The sequence below is a fragment of the Protopterus annectens genome, chromosome 5.part0 (genome assembly GCF_019279795.1).
Source record: "Protopterus annectens isolate FY-2018-M chromosome 5.part0, PAN1.0, whole genome shotgun sequence".
NCBI lineage: Eukaryota > Metazoa > Chordata > Ceratodontiformes > Protopteridae > Protopterus > Protopterus annectens.
This window is the reverse complement of record NC_056735.1, coordinates 557,735,410-557,756,459: the sequence shown is the minus strand read 5'-3', so window position 1 is coordinate 557,756,459 and position 21,050 is coordinate 557,735,410. Positions and strand designations below refer to the sequence as shown.

The window sequence follows — 21,050 nt, the reverse complement described above, 5'->3', positions numbered from 1 at the left end:
CTGGATGAACCTCCTCATCATCCGGTCCATGTCTGCATCAGACATGCTATAAGTGGACCTCGAAGAGGCCACTGAGGCAGGCCTGGAGTGCCACCTCGATGACCTCGACGGGGACTGGGTCACCTCCTCGGGTCCCGGTGAGAAGCAGGGGGACCGGATCCGAGGAGGAGGCGATCCAGAAGCCCTGGAGGGAGAAGCCCGTTTGGCGGGCAGGGCCGAGGAGGAGTCCTCGGCCCACCGCTTATGGTGCTTCTCTCTCCGCTTGTCTTTCCTGGCCTCCCTCTCCTCCGGAGCTGAAGCGGGAGGTTGAGTCTTGACCGGAGGGAGGGAGGCAGGAGTGGCCACCACCGAAGGCTGGATAGCGGCCACAGAAGTACCGGAGGCGGATCTGGGGACAAAAGGCCCACCAGAATCAGCTTCGACCTCCGGTCCTTAAGTGCCCTGGGGTTGAACGCCATGCAGATCGCGCATCCAGAGGAGAGGTGTTCAACCCCAAGGCACCTAACGCACCAAGTGTGGCCATCCGCCGGTGAAAGCTTATGGCCACACTCGGTGCACTTAGAAAAAATGGCTTTAGGGGCCTCTGACATTTTTAAATAAAGGAAAAAAACACACTCACTAGGCCCCTACACACACCACACACACACACACACACTATGACCAGCGAGGAAGGGAGGAGAAAAAGAACCACAAAATTAAATTTTGTTAGATAAAATAGGGCTATAGGGCTACCTAACCAATCACTCTCACTCACACCAAAAGAAAAAAGGAAGAAAATTGAAATTTTTTTCTCACAAAGTTTCGATAAACCAGGAGCTCAGGAACCTAGCTTGCAGCTTGAAACGCGGCAAACTAGATCTGAGGTCAGTCAGGGTTGGCAGGGGATTATGTGTAAAGGGAGGAGCTAGGAGCACGGATCTATGCTGTGGTAGAAGTTGCCGGCTCGGATCCGTATCCCAAAGGTTGCTGACAAATGAAGTGCCTACTTCAGATCTAACATTTCAGTACATTGTATCCTTTAAGGAAGAAACAATCACTGTTAATCTGTACTAAGTATACTCTATGTCATTAGTACATAGGGCAAAATATATTTGCTATGTAGAAATGCAGGAAAATGTAGTTTTACTAGCTAGAACATAACACTGACATTAAAATTAAGTTGGGAAGTTGCATGAATAATGTTTAGTTTTGATCTCTGGTTCTACTAACTTTATATACTTTGTTTGCTATTGTTATCCCTCAGTCTGACAGACGAGTACCTGTAAGAGTGAAAGGGAAGGTCTACAAGAAGGTAGTGAGACCAGCTATGTTATATGGGTTGGAGACAGTGGCATTGACAAAAAGGAGTTTGAGCTGGATGTGGCAGAGTTAAAGATGTTAAGATTAGCACTGGGTTTGACGAGGTTGGACAGGATTACGAATAAGTATATTAGAGGGTCAGCCCAGGTTGGAAGGTTTGGAAACAAAGCCAGAGAGGCAAGATTACATTGGTTTGGGCATGTGCTAAGGAGGGATGCTGAGTATATTGGGAAAAAGATGCTAAGGATGAAGCTACCAGGTAACAGGAAAAGAGGAAGGCCTAAGATAAGGTTTATGGATGTGGTAAGAGAGGACATGCAGGTGGTTGGTGTGACACAGCAAGATACAGAGGACAGGAAGAAATGGAAACAGGTGATCCGCTGTGGCGACCCCTAACGGGAACAGCTGAAAGAAGATGATGATGATTAGTGCAGTAAGGAAATTATTTTTAGCACCCCTTTTATATCAGAAAAGTACCTGCAAAATTACTTCTTCACTATATCCATTCAGTTTCAATAAGATCTTCCCTCACTCCTGGTCTCAGTTGCAGATCATTGACTTCAGAACTTCTTCCATTGACTCCTCCCTTCCATCACTAGCTGGTATATGCACAAAAGGGCCTTGGTCCAGCTTTTCCCTGTTTCTTCTGTTGTTGAGTGTCACTTCATCATTGTGCACTTGGTGAGGACTTCTTTTATTTCCAGCTATTCTGTTTTTTTTCTGCTCCTTGAACCTACCATTCATGTAGCCACAAGCACAACTGTGGCCATTTTTTCCCTATCACTAGGCAGGAAACTGTACTGAAACAGCCATCATGCCGACACCATGAAAGTTTTTATCCATTTTCTGCATTTAACCTAAGTGCTGGCATTGCAGTGGGATGATTTACAATCTTTCATGCAGTATGGGCAAGCTGGTATTAGTCTTTTAAATCCCTGCCTCCTTTATTGGCTCCTCAGAGACAGTTATCCATTTCCATGTCATGTGGGTCAAACACACACCTTTGTCCTCCTTTGCCACAAAGACAATACTCAGCTCATGTATTCATAATACTGTCAACCTGACGAAAGTGTCTGAGTAGCTCAGTTTCATCAAATGTGCCTTACCTCCATCTTCTGTGTATCAGCTCTCTCCCTACTTCTTCATGCTTATTACCCAGGATTTATGTTTTGTACAGCCACCTTACTTTACTATATTAATAAATCATCCTCTCCCTCATCATATTACTGTTAGATGGTTAGCAGAGCTAAGCCATGTTTTGGCCCTCCCTGGCTTAGTAACCAAATAAACTTGCCATATGCTCAGATGCAGTGACAAAGCAACAGAATGCACCCCCCACTAGCATAAGTTTGTGAGCCCCCCCTGTCTAGTATCATCAGCCATTCCTTCATAATATATCGACAGACTTCATTATCACCTGTTCTAAATCTCCACTCCTGAACTCCACTTTTCTGTACTCACTCACTATAAATTGCCTTCTAGTCTGTCAAATAAATTTGTCAATTCTGCCTCCAGTAAGTTAACTCCTTTCACTATTTCTGGCATGCTAAAGATTCTTTCATTCTTCCAAGTGAACCTACTTTCCACATTTCTAGCTTAACTGCTGAATTTCAGTTTACACTTCTTTTCTTTTATGTCCCCCCTCTTCTTCCCCACCCTGATTGAGCCTTTCCACCTCAACCCATAATTTGACCACCTCTCTCATTGTTGTGCTTAGCATTTTTAGTGCTTTTACATACTTCATCAGTCTTCTCTGTTAGTACAATACTTTCAGAGTTTTCTTCTAAGCTGTTTTTGCTTGAGGACATGTTTACACTTGTCTCACCTACCACCACAATAAACTCTTGCTACCTTTAATCTTGGAGGACTTGAATGAAGTTACAGAGTAGACCTAAAATGTCAATGCCATCTTTCTGACATGTCCACTAGTGCAAACATCAATGCCAATGAAGAGCTGAGGAGGTGAGTAAGATAATGGGGCAGAAGGGTAGGCACAGCATATGTAGAAACTGAATGGCCAGGTAGCAAGTGCCTATGAAGTATGACATACTACCAACCTCAAGGCAAGAAGCATCAAGAGGATACTACATTGCTTAAGTTCACTTGCACCATTATTTATTTATTTATCTTTTGACACAGAACGGGACTGCAGAGAAAGATAAAACGATGTCAATCAGGCCACTGTTTCAACAGCATTGACTTTTAACCTTAGTTTGAAAAATGATACCTGCCTTTAATCTTTGAGGTACAAAAAGGTTTCCCCTGAAAAATCAACGTGGTCACAGAAGAAAAAGATATAGTAACTGAAATTTTCCCTTCTATATTTTCAAAAGTTCAGTAGTTTGCGTTAAAGAAACAGACAAAAGGAAATGCATGTGATTTTTGGGATGTTTGACAGCTGTGATTAAAAAAAAATGGTACAACTAGTCTCATTTACAAGAATGTCAAATTGAGTCAATCAAGTAAGAAATAAAGTGCATTTTTTGTACTTACCTTCTGAGTTGCACTCCATCCTATGGTGGCACTACTGAAATGAGGGGAGACGGCTGGAGTTACTTTCTTTCTCGGCAAACTATCACTCAAGTACATCCCTTCTTTATTATGTTTCTTTCTTTCTTCTAGATTTCTGAATTGCTTTTAAAATATTTGGACAAATAAATTCACTGATGAGCATGATAATATATATACAAGTTGCAATTTTTAACATGACATGCAGTGAAAAAAAAATGCAAAAGTCAAAAAATAGCAAGGCTGCAACTGTCATTAAAGTAGAATGAAATGAACATGCCCCTGGTGTCTTCTGTCAACTCCCTGATCTAATTTAAATGTAGTCACCTATCATTAATACAGCAGCCTTTGTCAGCCATAGGGAGGGTAAGGACCTTGACCATATGTTGCCATACTCACAGAAAACTGTATTCATCAAATTTAAATTTTGTTCTACTCTTGGAGTCAAGTAGTTTTCAGTGAGCTGAGAAAAGCAAAACTATTTTCTTTTAACATAATTTGGTTCTGCTCAAGTATGCTGTAATTTATCTGCAATCATCAACTCAAAATTTTAAACATGGGAATATTTTTCATAAACATAGCTTTTCTCAGTTTCACTTATGTCAGCAGTACTTTGGGGACATATTATATAAATGAAATGAGTCATTTTTTATTAAAAAGAAATTACATGTTTCAAAAGGAAAAAAGGATGCCTTTTTTTCCAAGATGCAGTTATGAGAGACAAAAGAATCTTTTTGCTGTCCAAAGTACCATAGCATACCAATTAGACTTTAGCCTCAGCATCCAAAATGCATATAAATACTGCTGTGCTTCGTCAAGAAGCAGGGTACAATGCTACCTTTTTAAAGCTCCTTATACTTACTAAATCACACAACTCTACCTACTGCAATTCTTCTCTTTCTTACTAAATCGTTTCTAAATGTACAAAGAACAATCTTTGTTACCTGATAAGAATATGATTTTTTTCTTTCCTTCTTTATGAAGCAGCATTTGAGTTTGTCTGTTTCTTGATATTTATTTTTGGGGTAAGACACTTAAGAAAAAACTACTGACATTAGTGTAGTATCACTTGTAATCAAGAAAATAAATAGCTATCCTTATAGGGGCAAAGGGTCCCAAAAATACAAGATCCACCACAGCTTATAAGTATCCTAGCAGTTACAGCAAGTTGCCAAGAACTCAGAACAAGGCTTGGGGTAGTATTCATTGTCACTGCACAAACACAGAATGGTTACTTGCAATGATTGCAAGTGAGTACAGCTAGCTAGACATTCATAGAGAGGACATTTATGGTAATGTGCAATGTCTGAGAATGAGTGTGAGAAAATTAAATATAATGAAATGTAAATGAGGAAACTGAGTAAAGCAATGTACGCTCATGAAGTATTTTTGTAAATCATAGTCCAACAGGTTCTCTGTATACACATCTACTCTTACAAACAGCTCTGTGTGTTTTGTATAGCTTTAACAAATCCACAAATTTGTATTCACAAGAACTTACATGATCAAAATTGAATTATGACACCCAGCAATCCCTTCAGCACTTTGTCCATGTATGTACAGGACTTCAATGACACCAAAATTAATTATTTCCCCAGTGAACCCTTCAGTAGTTTGTCCAAGTGTGCACAACCACAAAAATGAGACACCCCCCCTGCGATCCTTTCGGTAGTTTGACCATGTATGTACATGCACTGAAATAACAATAAAATGAAGTATTTCACCTCATTTTAGCTCCATATAAATCCACTTACCATTGTTTCTGTCACATTACCCACATTAGTCCAGGCTGCTAAATATGTTTTGCATGCAAATGAGACTCTTTTATGTTTATCTCTATGAATCAGAGTAACACGCCAATGTGTAAGGTGCCTAAGCCTCCTAGTAACTATCTTTGAATGCTTATGCCTTAAGTATGCTACACTTTTGCAATAAGGAGGTGCATTTCTAAAATGCCTCTATTTGTGTAGTGAGCATGGTTCACTTATGCTGACTACATTTACATATTGATGTAATGCCTCTATTTGTGGAATGCTACTGTGCACTATCAAAGGGCAGGACTCTGAACATTCTCTTAGAAAAAAAAAATAATGTCACCTCTTAGGTTCAAAGTATTATTTGGAAGATTCACAAAAAATATTCCTGAAACAGCAATACCCAGATGCCCAGTTTTGTCATGTACCAGCCAGGGGTGGCTCATGCTATAGGACTGCAGCCCTCCCACCTAGAAAACAAAAAGAAAACAAAACATGAAACATACACACTCAGACTGCCCCACAGATGGCCAGGAATCTGTGCAAACTCAGACTGCCTGAGTCAGCAGTCCGGATACAGAGAAGGCATTTCTGCCCTGCAGATTCCCAGGAATCTGTCCGGTGACGACCGCACAGAACAGATGAGCTCCGGACTGCTTCATCAGCAGGCAAGACCAATCAGGAGAGAGGTGAGGTGAGTTTTAAGCTCTCACGAGCTTGGGACTTGGATTTTGGGTGGGCTACTGCTTCATGGAGGGTTTGGGACTGCCGCTTCATGGATTCTGGTCGGGACATGGAGGTAGGTGTGCGGCTTGGATTACAGAGTGTGCGTGTGTTTGTGTGTGCGTGTGTGTGTGTGTGTGTGTGTGTGTGTGTGTGTGTGTGTGTGTGTGTGTGTGTGTGTGTGTGTGTGTAAGTGTGTAAAATGTCCCAGTTGTTATATACTGGTGGCTAGAGCAAACTCATGGTGGTGTGTAGGGAATACCTCAGGCTTGAACCCTGTACCTTGTATGCAGGTGTTAAGGGCCTGAATTCCCTACCCACCACCATTTGTAAAAAATTTGCAGATTTTTGTCTCATATTTGATCTGTTCTTTTCCTCATAATATCTGTGGTTTCTAAATGTTTAAATGCTTGATATTTAATGGTGTAATGGTAGCATTGTTGCCTCACAGCTGCAGGTTCTCAGGGTTGATTCTTGACTGGGATGCCTTCTGTGTGGGGTCTGCATCTTCTCCCTGTGTTTGTGTGGGTTTGCTTTTGTGTCCTCCCATGTTACAAAGACATGTCTGCATTATTTCTTCCTGGGCCTCTGCTGAAAATTGCTTTTTTTGTTCCAAGTCAGACTGTTTTGGTTAACAAATGTTAAATAAAATTGACAGGCATTTGAATTTCAGACTTCAGGTTTCTGAATGTTTAATTCCTTACATATTTGATGGTGCAGTGGTAGCATTGTTGCCTCACAGCTATAGGTTTTCTGGTTTGATTCTTGGCTGGGGTGCCTTCTGTGTGGGGTCTGCATCTCCTCCCTGTGTTTGTGTGGATTTGCTCTGGTGTCCTGCCATTTTACTAAGACATGTCTGCAGTATTTCTCCCTGGGCATCTGCTGAAAATTGTTTTTGTTCCGTCAGAAGTAAAATGAACAGGCATTTGAATTTCAGACGTCATATTCTTCAGAAAATACATAGTAACACAACCTTTTATTCTAGCAATTTTCTAAGTTTATAAGATGAATATAAGATGAATATTTGAAAATTGTCCCTATTTTTGGAACTGTATTCCCCCATTATTGGCTTTGTCCAGGTTTTTTCTGCTAAGGTTGACAGCTATGGCAAGAACTGAATTCACTGAATATGTTTGAGGGCTGTATTCCCTCATTACTGGGTTTGTCCAGGTGTTTTTTGCTAAGAGGTTGACAGCTGGTGAGAACTGAATTCACTAAATGATAGCCATTTAAGTTTCAGTCTTCCTCTCTTTCACAAAGCAGCTGATTTGGCGTAGTGATATGTTGCTCTGACTGTTTTTTACAGGGACCTTGGCAGTAAAATGTATGGTGGTAACACAGCATTTTTCTTTCACAAAGCAGCTGATTTGGTGTAGTGGTATGTTGCTCTGACTGTTTTGCACAGGGACCTTGGCAGTAAAATGTATGGTGGTAACACAGCATTTTATTCTAGCAACTTTCCAAGATTATACAAGCAATGTTTAATGTGTCCCTGGTTTTTGGGCTTTTTAACCCACCCCCAAATAAATTTTGGCTTTTGCCAGATTTCTTGTGCTGCGAAGTTGAGATGCAGTTGAGTATTAAGTAGATTTTACAAGGAGCTGAGAGCTGCAGGAGAAGAAAAGTTTAGTGCTGCTTATGCTAAGTCTGCTTGCATTGTTAATAGCACAGCAGGTTGTGTACTTCCTTTTGATGCAGCAGGCTGTGGGTTCTACTCTCACAAGGGGTGGATGCTGCCGTACTGAGAATGTCTTCCTTGGTGAAGATACTGTTATCAGTTTGCCATCCATTTCCTATTGCAATATTACTAGCTTCTCATTTTTTAATGTAATATAGGCAATTTATTCCTCAGGGAAAACAGACACGTTATTTTTTGATGAAACCATGAAATATAAAGGTGTTTGCTAGCAGCAACCTCTTCATTAGTTACAGATTTCTTTAATGTGGAATTATTTAGATGACTTTTACTACTTCAGAGATGTGCATATTTACTGATAATGGTGGACTGTAGAATTGTGCATATTTACTGATAATGGTGGACTGTAGAAGTCTGAGTAGATTTTATGATGGAAATGTTCTGATCTGGGCAGTTTGGGTGCATGCATTTTGTTTCATTGTTTACTGGAAAAATGTTCTGAATTGGGCAGTTTTGTCATTATTGGTGCATGCGTTTTGTTTCATTGTTTAATAAATTTAAAACGCCATCTAACAACTGTACTGTATTGTACAAGGAATATAATTTAGTACAATCAGGAAGGTGTTTCAAAGAGCACATGTATGTTTCATATACAAGGGGCCTATGATTTGAAAACAGCCCAGAATTAATCTTTATCTGCCACTGGCAAAATGTATTTTCTTTGAATGTGGGTTTCAATGAATGTGAGTTTCAAGGGCAGAGAAGTTTTAATGCTAAGTCTGTTTTCATTGTGAGACTGCATTGCTTTGTTTAGCAGATGTCTTAGTGTTTTGTGCTGTAAAATGCAAAATAAAACTTTCAAATGAAGTCCAAATCATCATAGAAGTAAAGCAGTATGCACATTAGTGTTTATGGTAAATGGAGTGAAATAGCCAAGTAATGGATCATTGGAATGGCTGCAGGGGGGAGGCTCCATTCGACCATGATTTTGTGAGGGGGAAGGGCGGCAAACTCAGACAGCCCCAGCTGAACTATACCTCCCATCTGTCCAGATTTTCAAAGAATGAATGCATTTTTGCTTCTTATTTTTGGTTTGGTCCTCATAAAATTTGTGGTTTTCTGGCAAATCATTTAGGAATTAAGTCACTAAATAATGACACACTGAGTTTCAGACTTCATAACCTTCAGAAAAATGCATGCTAAAGTAAGACATGTTATTCTATCAACTGTCTCAGTTTATACAAGAGCAATTTTTAGTACTGTTTATATGTTCACCCAATAAATTTGGCCTTGTTAGCTTTATTGCATTAACAGGTTGAGAGGTACATGCAAATAAATTGCTTTATAGAATTAGGCATAGCCAAACCTCTCAACTGTCCCCAATTTTGACTCAAAATGTTGCTCTTCCTCCTAATAATCCCTCCGCAAAATAGCAATTTTGGAAGAAAACATGGAGGGTTTACAATTAAGAAATAACTGTAATAATCAGAGTTATAAATTAATTTAATTTCAGAAATGCATGTAGATTCTTTTTTGTCAGCTGCTCAAGTTAGCAGTATTAATATTAAAGTGTCCCTTCTTTGACAGGTTCCCAGCTGTATTGTGTGGCTATTTTATATTTTTGCATCACATTTTTGGTTCATTTTTCATAAAATTGTTTTTTTTTTGGCAAATTAGTGACAAATCATTAAAGACTGAAGTTAGAAAATAATGACAGACATCTGAGTTTCAGATTTCATACCCTTCAGAAAATTCATACTAATGCAATACCTATTCTATTATCTTTCTAAGTTTATAAGAGCAATATTTAAAAATTGTCCTTATTTTGGGCCTTTGTCCCACTTCTATGTATGGCTTTGTACAGATTTCTTGCTCGGAGGTTGAGAGGTATGACAAATGTGTCAGGGCCATCACAGTCAGCCAGAGACATTTCAAATTGTGACATACTTGTTGCACGCCGCTCCCCCATGTAGTGACTCTGGATGTGTCCAAGCAAGGCAAGGAGTAGTTATGCATTGTAAATATGCAGAGTATCCCCCCATCCAAGGTAGACACAAGTACTACAGTGACTTTTCATCTGTCCTTTATTTTGCAGAATGGTCTGGTTTGTCATATTTTTGTACTGTTGATTTGTGCTTATTACTCAAAGTGCCTGTTGCTCTATGTTTAAGTAGCAATGCTTTAATGACCATCAGGTAAACTTGTCTGAGATCGTAAGATGCAAGTAAGCTTTAATAAGCATACTGTTAAAGAATTGCCAACATTGAAAACCTTTCTGTTGTTGCCATGCAGAGAATACTTAACTAGATAATGTATAAGTATTGGGTATTGAAATGCATATGACAGTATTTGTAATAAAGGACAGGATTACATTATTTTAAGAAGCTCATTACACTTGTTGGAGACTTCCAGTCATCTCTGCAGGCTTTACCCATAAACTAAACAGAATGCCAATCATGTGTGGTCAATAACCTGTACAGTAAATCCTTTAAGCAATGTATCTTGAGCTTGTTTCTTGTTTGCTTTTCATTTTTTACTTTGATCATGTTTTCCCCATGAAACAAGTAGATAGTTGTCAGGCAGCAGGTCTTTTTTGGATAAGAAACATTTTTACAAGTGGGGGTATCACAGAGATTGCTACTTTCAGCATGTTACTTGGTAATTTTATAAAGCTGAATATAAATTATAATTAGAACTGCAGTGCAAGGAGAAGTGGTTTGAGTTGAGTGTTGCTTGTTTTTCTTATACTTGATTTTGACTGGCATTCCAGTAATGTATTTAAAAAGTAATTTATTTTTTCATGCCTCACAACCTTTTTGTTTTCATCTAGATATTAAGTAAGCTGTCATGCAGCCAATGCATTGAAATATTTTTATTCTTCTACACTTCATTTTGTCTTGATTGGACTCTCACGATGACGGTTTGGCACCCAGGTCAGCGTATTTAATTAAAATTAGTTTTTGTGGTTTTTAGCATAGCTCCTCCCCTTTCTAGTTGGCTGCACCCCTTCCCATTGACCCCACCCATTCAGCTGTCTGCTGCAGCCCCCCTTTGATTTGAAGTCACCAGCCACCACTGGTACCAGCTTGTCTGGTAATTCTTTTTTATCCCATCATAAAATATGACTAAGATATGACTGCACACAAATACTTTTTGGGTATTCAGAGAAATTCCTGTATAGACATGCAAACTGTAGTACTTTAAAAGTTTATAACAACCACTTGTCAGCTACAACTTCATGTACTGAAACAAAACTACTGTGCATACCATGCTTTTATACTCCTCAAGCCTTAAGTGCAGGGTTTTACAGTTCCATGGGTTTTCAGAGCAAGCGTTGTTTTGTAAGCTGCCCAACCAGTGAAGGGCACACAGAAACAATGGGTAAAGCATCACCAGAAGCATTCTAACATCTTTCCACCTGTAAGAAATGAGCCCCAGGCACATACATTTCCACTTTTCCATTCCCTGGTTCTGATAATTCTGGAAATTAGAGCTTGCAAAGATCAATGCATGCAATATATGGATATATATATATATATATATATATATATATATATATATATATATATATATATATATATATATATATATATGTCTGCTATCATCTGCACTCCCCCCCCCCCTTTTTTCAGACATGTAAGTCAAATGCAATTAATCATTTCAAAACACTATTAATGTTAAGTGCATTGAAATACCTTGTTGGGTGTTTCACTGTAAATGGCTAAAGAAAAAGATTCCATCTGTTTTAGTCAAATGTAGGAAAGTAATATGTACATCTGATGTCTGATTCTGATGGTATTTTGTTAGAAAATGCACATTGTGGAATTGTAGTTTTGTTTTTAATGCTACTGTACTGGCAGCAATACAGATGAAGAACAGTTTCTCTCTGAAAATGACTGATGATGTTCTGTCACACTTAGGAACTTAAATTTATAAATTCCTACAGATCAGCTCAAACCCAAAACAGCAGTAAACCTCAACTAAAAAACAACATTCGAAAATCCAACACAAACTAGGTAAAAAATATATCCAAAAGCACTTTAATTATACATAATAGTTTATATCAATGTACTTTCTGTGTAAATATATATAACACTATCACTGTAATTTAATTTGAGTTAAAAATTCTTATAAAATTATTATTAATATATAAAATATAATATACATTTAATAATTGAACAATGACTAAATAACTAAAAAACGGAAATTATTGAAGTCAACAACCTGTTATCTATTTATACCTTTTAATTTTAAAATACTGGTGATTGAAATGGAATCATTTATACCAGGGATTTGGGTGGCATTTAAGTATACTTGCCACCAGTATTCCTTGGATTCTAACATAATTTTCCAGGGACCTTTTCTAGGTGATAGTGCAATTTGTTCCAATATAATAAACTTGAAATTATGTTCAGGGTGTAGTAATATATGTCTATATAGAGCATTTTTATGTGATTGCCTATTAATATCATATTTATGCTCATAAATGCGTTGCTTTAATTTGCGCTCAGTCTTCCCTATGTAATAGGCCGAACAACATGAGCAAATTGCAGCATATACTACCCCCATGGTGTTGCAACTGTAGTTACCTTTTATCTTGATCAGAATACCATTAATAATAATTTCCTCGACTTCCAAGATATCTGAACAATAACTACACGTTACATTTTTTCATTTTACCAATTGTGTTATTTACCCCATTCGGTACTGTATTACACCAATCCTTTAAATTTTTATTTCTTTTGTATACTATAGTTGGTTGTACACCCAATAATGTTCCAATTTTTCATCACCAGTTTTTTGACATACTGAGAATCCTGTGTAAAAGTAGTACTAAAAACTGCATTTCCATTATTTGCATACTTTGTATTATTCCCAGTAATAAACTGATTTTTTGTATTCGATGATTGCATCTGTTGCTCTGAACCCTGCTGTTCTACTTGCTGCTCAATCAAATTATTACTATCTCTTAATAGTGGTATATAAAAACCATTTCTCCTTTTATTCAAGACCTCATCGAATATAGTTTCTATGAATTGCTTAGGATACCCCCTATTTGAAAACATGTTCATAATGAAAGTGCATTCATCAATAAATTCATGAAATTGCGAAACCATGCGTGCTGCTCGTACCATCTGTCCTTTTATAACTGCCTTTTTTACATGCTGTGGGTGATTACTACTGAAATGTAAAAATTTATTAGAATATGTTTTTTTGCGATATATATTAGCTTTGAATTGATTATATATTAAATCTTTAGAAAGTAAAATGTCCAAATATGAAATAGAGTCTATCCCTATTTGATGAGTGAATTTCAAAAATTCAGTGGTAACGTTAATATATGAAATGAACTGATCAATTTGCTCCAATGGCCCATTCCAGATGAAAAACAAATCGTCCAGAAACCTACTGTATAAATTAATATACTGCATAAACTCCGAATGAAATATGAACTTATACTCCCACATTGCCGTGATTACATTGGCATACAATGTACCTATGGGAGAGCCCATTGCAACTCCTTTAATTTGTTTGAAATAGTGCCCTTCATGGTGAATGTAGTTATTTGTCAATACTAACTCCAACATGTCTGTTAATGCATTCAATTCCTCTTGGGGCGTTGGAATAATGTTTACAAAAAAAGCGCAACATCAAGAAAACGCCAATAATCAACAATATTCCCCTTTAGAATATGGCAGTCTCCGTCATTCGGAACATCTTCGGAACAAGGGGGCATACAAGCCGAGGGTCAGCAACATGCGTACTTGGAGGAGGCAGAGGACGACTTCGAAAATCAACTACAACTAGAAGTAGCAAGTTTGGATAGTTCCTTATTAAAGGACAATAAATGTCAGCTAATCTCCAACACTACAGGTGACTATTATATTTATAATTACAGTCAGGTTGCTCTTACCACTGTGCATGCGGACATTTTTAGCAAAGGTTTAACGTTTGTACCAAGGAGAAGGGCAAGGATAACGGACTTGGTAACTGAGTTAAAACTATTCACGAGAAAAATGAATTTAAGAACAATTTTTAAACAAGCAACTAATGTAACAGGCAATGTTTTGCATGTACCAAGTATGTTTAATCCTCCACTCCACCCAAAAATCAAATTGTTTGAAGAAGTTTGCGAGCTCGACTTCAGATACCAGTTACAACAGAATGTTAATCGAGCTAACAGTAACTTCACTAAAAATCAGCATAGTGTCCTAAATGAAATAAAAAAGGCAGGAGAGATTCGGAATATGCAGCCAGACAAGGGGGGCGGGTTGGTTATGATGGATGCAATAGATTATAACCAGCAATTAACTAATATACTATATGATGATACATACATAGAAGTATCAGTAAATGAAATCAACATCTCTTACGGTAGAATTTATTATTTATTGGAAGACATGTTATGGCAGGAACAAATAACAAACGAAGCATATAAATACATGCAAGTAAAAAGTCCCATAATACCTATGATATTTGGCGTACCAAAATTACATAAGGATCTGCAGGATCTGCCACTACACCCAATAGTAGATGCTAGTGGATCAAAGACTTATTTTATAGCCAAATATGTAGATTTAAAGTTAAAAGATAAGTTAAAAAGCTTAAATTATATCTGTCGTGATTCTTGGGACTTTCTCACAAAGGTAAATAATTTAAGTATTGACAATGTACAACAGGTTGTTTTCATTACTGTGGATGTAAAAGATTTATTCACCTGTATTCCACAGCAGTTAGGATTAAGTTGGTTTGCTGATTTTTTTGTAAACATTATTCCAACGCCTCAAGATGAATTGAATGCATTAACAGACCTGTTGGAGTTAGTATTGACAAATAACTACATTCACCATGAAGGGCACTATTTCAAACAAATTAAAGGAGTTGCAATGGGCTCTCCCATAGGTACATTGTATGCCAATGTAATCACGGCAATGTGGGAGTATAAGTTCATATTTCATTCGGAGTTTAAGCAGTATATTAATTTATACAGTAGGTTTCTGGACGATTTGTTTTTCATCTGGAATGGGCCATTGGAGCAAATTGAAGAGTTCATTTCATATATTAATGTTACCACTGAATTTTTGAAATTCACTCATCAAATAGGGATAGACTCTATTTCATATTTGGACATTTTACTTTCTAAAGATTTAATACATAATCAGTTCAAAGCTAATATATATCACAAAAAAACATATTCTAATAAATTTTTACATTTCAGTAGTAATCACCCACAGCATGTAAAAAAGGCAGTTATAAAAGGACAGATGGTACGAGCAGCACGCATGGTTTCGCAATTTCATGAATTTATTGATGAATGCACTTTCATTATGAACATGTTTTCAAATAGGGGGTATCCTAAGCAATTCATAGAAACTATATTCAATGAGGTCTTGAATAAAAGGAGAAATGGTTTTTATATACCACTATTAAGAGATAGTAATAATTTGATTGAGCAGCAAGTAGAACAGCAGGGTTCAGAGCAACAGATGCAATCATTGAATACAAAAAAATCAGTTTATTACTGGGAATAATACAAAGTATGCAAATAATCGAAATGCAGTTTTTATTACTACTTTTACACAGGATTTTCAGTATGTCAAAAAACTGGTGATGAAAAATTGGAACATTATTAAGAGGGATCCAGATTTAGTGACATTATTGGGTGTACAACCAGCTATAGTATACAAAAGAGATAAAAATTTAAAGGATTGGTGTAATACAGTACCGAATGGGGTAAATAACACAATTGGTAAAATGAAAAAATGTAACGTGTAGTTATTGTTCAGATATCTTGGAAGTCGAGGAAATTATTATTAATGGTATTCTGATCAAGATAAAAGGTAACTACAATTGCAACACCACGGGGGTAGTATATGCTGCAATTTGCTCATGTTGTTCAGCCTATTACATAGGGAAGACTGAGCGCAAATTAAAGCAACGCATTTATGAGCATAAATATGATATTAATAGACAATTGCATAAAAATGCTCTATATAGACATATATTACTACACCCTGATTATAATTTCAAGTTTATTATATTGGAACAAATTGCACTATCACCTAAAAAAGGTCCCTGGAAAATTATGTTAGAATCCAAGGAATACTGGTGGCAAGTATACTTAAATGCCACCCAAATCCCTGGTATAAATGATTCCATTTCAATCACAAGTATTTTAAAATTAAAAGGTATAAATAGATAACAGGTTGTTGACTTCAATAATTTCCGTTTTTTAGTTATTTAGTCATTGTTCAATTATTAAATGTATATTATATTTTATATTTTATATATTAATAATAATTTTATAAGAATTTTTAACTCAAATTAAATTACAGTCATAGTGTTATATATATTTACACAGAAAGTACATTGATATAAACTATTATGTATAATTAAAATAAATTAATTTGACACATATCAGTGTATGTACAGGCAACATTTGCAAATGGTAGGTAGTACTTTTCGCCGTTTTGGCAGTTTTATATCTAAATTGATTAATTGTTTTAAGCACACCTTACATATAAAAATGTTGCATTGTGTAGTTGATTTTGTCTGAAGAAGGCTGGATTTCACAGCCGAAAGCGCTCACCTAATAAATTTCTTTCATTATTCATCACTGATTGTCCGCTTGATTGCTCAGTGCTTTTAAAAAACAACATTGCATCAATAGTAAATAGGATTAACTTCAAACATCTTCTGCTAACATTCTCAAAAACCAAAGAAATGTTACTTGAAACTCCCCAAACCTTTGTCACTGCCCCACTTGACTGGCACATCCTAGACCATAACTTGAAACAACTCTATTTTTATGTATACTGGGCCTGTGGCTGGACTAAAATCTCATATTTTAACATCATATACAATGTGCTAAAAGTAAGATTCAAACAACACTTTTCAGGGACTGGAAGATTTCATGTTTTCTCTCCTCTGATGCAAAAGAATCCACTGAAGTAGGAATTTTCCAAGGTGAATATGGTTACAAGCTACTAATGATAGATCTTAAAATAAATAAAGATACGAATAAATAAACTCCATATGACCAATGTCAAAGAAAATATGCCACCTTATCAGCCCTGCCTGCATAAGATAACATGACAGCAGTGTACTGAAAGGGCTAAATGTTTAGCAATACAGAAAGATCTAAACTCAGACTAAGTTTACACTTATTTAGCTTCATAGTTAAACTCCATTCAACAGAATTTTTAATTAGGAATAGGTGTTACACCCTCTGCTTCAACCTAATGATGTAGCTAGCTATCCTGATTTAGTTTCTTCATCAACTTTATGTTGAGGAGAAAAAAAAAAAAAAGAAATGCCTTGCTAAAGACTATACCAGAAATAAAGCACTTCAGTCCTGACAACAAAATCAGAATCTACATTCATTTATGATTGCGGGTGTGATTGACAGTTGCCAAACACATTTCACCAGAGGCAACTGCTCCCTTTGCTTTACCTTAGCTACACCTCTGCTTCAACTCCACCAGTGCCACTCTCTTCGAATATCACCAACAAACCCCTATAGCAGTGAGCACCAGAAACAAACCCCTATAGCAGTGAGCACCAGAAACAAACCCCTATAGCAGTGAGCACCAGAAACAAACCCCTATAGCAGTGAGCACCAGAAACAAACCCCTATAGCAGTGAGCACCAGAAACAAACCCCTATAGCAGTGAGCACCAGAAACAAACACCTATAGCAGTGAGCACCAGAAACAAACCCCTATAGCAATGAGCACCACAATCCCTCCTTCTACAGGAATTTAAAGGAATACCCAGGATTCTAAATAAAAGTAAAAGTCCACCTTACAAAATCAGTAAAATGTAAATGCAACATAACAGCATGGCATCTTCCTTTTTAATTTCTCCAAATTTTGGGGGTTTCTAATGCCATGACGGGAATGGATCCCATTCCTAAGTCAAAGCATGATTAAAGTTCATGAAATTAGTATTGTTTCAATCTTTGATGTTAGCCAGAAGTGCTCTTTGCAGCACCCACAGCGTGCCCAGTAATGATTCCTTCGGCAATTTGTATGGAGTTACATGTAGCGGTAACATACCTAAGTACGATTGTAAATTCTCTTTTATAAGACCCATTGCTCCTACTACTACTGGAACTGTCTGATTATCCTTCTTCCACTTTGCCCTTGTTTGTGCCTGCAAATCCTGGTATTTTATGACTTTGGGTCTATCTGTATGTAAAAACGCACAAAACGAGCCAGCACAAAGGTTTAGGCAAGCAAAAAACTACTTTATTGTGGCATGTTGAAAAACGAAATAAAAAAACAGAAGAACTGCAAACCGGTTTCGGCCAATGTAATGGCCTTCTTCAGTGCAGAAAGAAAAAGTTAAAATGATGCATACTGATGTTCCTTATATACTGAATGATTTAAAGGGATATGTAACCAAAAAAGAAAAAAAATTGTTTAGTATAAACATTTCTTAAAAACAGAAAATAATGACAAAAATGAATATAATAATATTACATAATATTGATCACATTAGTCCCCAGCAAAATAGGGAAAATAAGCTCAGTTCAAACCCAAAAGTACAGCAATAAATGTATAAATATATAGTATCAACATATAGCTTTATCCACATTCATTTAAGCCAGGTTTGAACAAAGCACCCAGTTTTGTAATCCATAATGCTTCCATATTATTGAGTTTATCATGCCAGCCTGCCTTGGTCAACCTCGGCAGCTGAATCCTATCAATGATAGTAAATTGAAATTGGGCAGTTTGGTGAATCAAAGTATGCTTGTATAGCGCATTTGTTAATTTTTCAGTTCTGATAGCACTAAGATGTTCACTTATGCGAAATCTTAATGGACGAGAGGTTTGGCCGACATAAAATGAAGTACATGTACAGGTGGCCAAATATACCACCCAATCAGAGCTACAATTACCAAAAATCCTTATGTTGAAAACTCATGAAGTTTTGGCACTTGAAAATTCTTTCATTTTGCTCATACCCCTGCATGCACTGCAGTGACCACAGGGAAAGGAACCAATGAGTGGATCCCCAAACAAAGTCATTTGTGTGGTTGTTGTAGAGTGAAATTTTTTATAATATGTGAAATGTGAATTCAACGTTCTACCCCTACGGTATGAAAAAGAGCATGTCTCAGGTAATATGTCAGATAAAGACTCATGTGCTCTCAAAATACCCCAATGATTATCAACAATATTTCTAAATGAAGGGGTATTATTACCATAAGTAACTGTGAATCTGATAGGTTGTGCTTTGGAATCAGTAACCACCTCATGCTCATGTTTATATGTTAATAATTGGGACTGTGGCATATGTCTGACCTCCTGGATGGTTTTATGAAGTCGACATCTGTTATATCCCCTCTGAATAAATCTATCACAAATCATCTTCCAAGTTTTTCTGCATGTGCTGATATTTTTAGTTTATTTGCTACAGTGCATGGCAGATCCTGATCCATTATAGTACTGTGTGTTGCTTTTATCACATCTATTTTTTTAATCTGTTCCCTCTTCTATACTTTTCTAACAGTGACACTTCTTAATTGCTTTATAGTTTTCTCTATTTGAAACTTCCATGATGGCATTTTATTTCTTCCCTTTCTTTCCCTTATTGCTCTATGCTTTTGTGGTAATACTTCACCTGTTATTAATTTAGCTGCACAGTAATATATCCTATTTACTTCTGTTATATCACATGAATATCTTATGGACAGACTTAATTACTATGTTCATTTGTTTTATTAAACTTCTAATGTTTTGGATTTTATTGATCTTCTATAGTTTATTTCTTTCATTGACCTTAATATGTCTGTATTAAATCAAGTAGCTCTTCTCTTAGATAATTTTCTTCTAAACCGAGGGCACATTCCTTGTTCTCCATTTCCTGCAGGCATTCTAGAGAACGTTCAAGAGCATCTTCCTGTGCCACGTTCTCTACAGTTTCATCCTGTATCATCTGTTGTGCTTTCATATGGGAACTCACTGGTCTATCACTTCACAACATTGACTGTTTCAGAATTGCCACAGTTTCCTTTTCCTTCCCTTTCTGTCCAACTCCAACTAAACATTTGGTTTGCTATGGAAGGCTTCAAAGTATCTTCATATGGCAACTGATCAGATGCTTCCTGCTCCACTGTTTTCTCCTTAATTTTGTTGTCCATTTTCTATCCTGCTGTGATGTTACCTGAACTAAATTTTCTACATTAAATCCTTCACATTGCATGTAACCCATAACCTCAGTTTCTATGTCTTTAATTTCTCCATTACTAATCCTCTTTCCTACTTTTCCTCTTTGTTTTCTTATTTTTTGTATTGTAAAATTATCCATGTCTGGATGCCTTTGCCTATTTTTCTATTCAAATATCTTTGGTGCTGCTCTTTTTGTATTGATTAGTTTTGTTCTCTCCTTTGCATAAATATTATACCATATTAATATCTCTTTTTTTCCCATTTCCATATTTCTTCTTCAGATGTCTCCCACTCGTCCTGTTTCTCCATACTTTGGGGACTCATCATTTCATCATGCTGTGACATATCCTGTGTTAGACTTTCTACACTAAATTCTTCACTTTGCAAATATTCCATAACTTTAGCTTCTGTTTGTTTATAACTTATATTTGACTAATCTGTTCTACAGTATCACTCTTTTTAATTTCTCCATATATTTTGGGTTTCTAATACCAGGACAGGTATGGACCCCATTCTTAAGTCAAAGTATGATTAAAGTTCATGAAATTAGTATTGTTTCACTCTTTGATATCTGCCAGGAATGCACTTCACAGCACTTAATTGCCCAGTAATGACTCCTGCAATTCCTACAGAGTTACATGTATTGGTAACATATCTAAATAAGATTGTAGATTATTTTTTATAAGACCCATTGCTCCTACTACTAGTGGAACTGCCTGGGTATCTTTCTTCAACATTGCTCTCATTTCCACTTGCAAATCCTGATATTTTATAACTTTGTCTCTCTCTGTATGCAACACACTGTAGTTACAGGGTGTGGTGATTTCAATGATCGATGCTACTTTTGTCTTCTTTTTCATGGAACACTATATTCGGTTTTCTAGCATCTATCTTTTGAACTGTTGGTAATGGGTGATCTCATTTGATATAAACATCATTTTCTATGATGCTT

At 36.7% G+C, this 21,050-nt stretch overlaps 1 protein-coding gene across 1 annotated transcript in view; it reads right to left on the bottom strand.

The window, feature by feature from the left end:
* Positions 1-21,050, bottom strand: part of PHLDB2 (pleckstrin homology like domain family B member 2) — a 1,258,236-nt gene that overhangs the window by 168,976 nt on the left and 1,068,210 nt on the right. Inside the window, exon 11 of the mRNA XM_044072445.1 lies at positions 3,793-3,933. Coding sequence (XP_043928380.1) covers positions 3,793-3,933 — 141 coding nt within the window. The remainder of the gene's footprint in view (positions 1-3,792; positions 3,934-21,050) is intronic.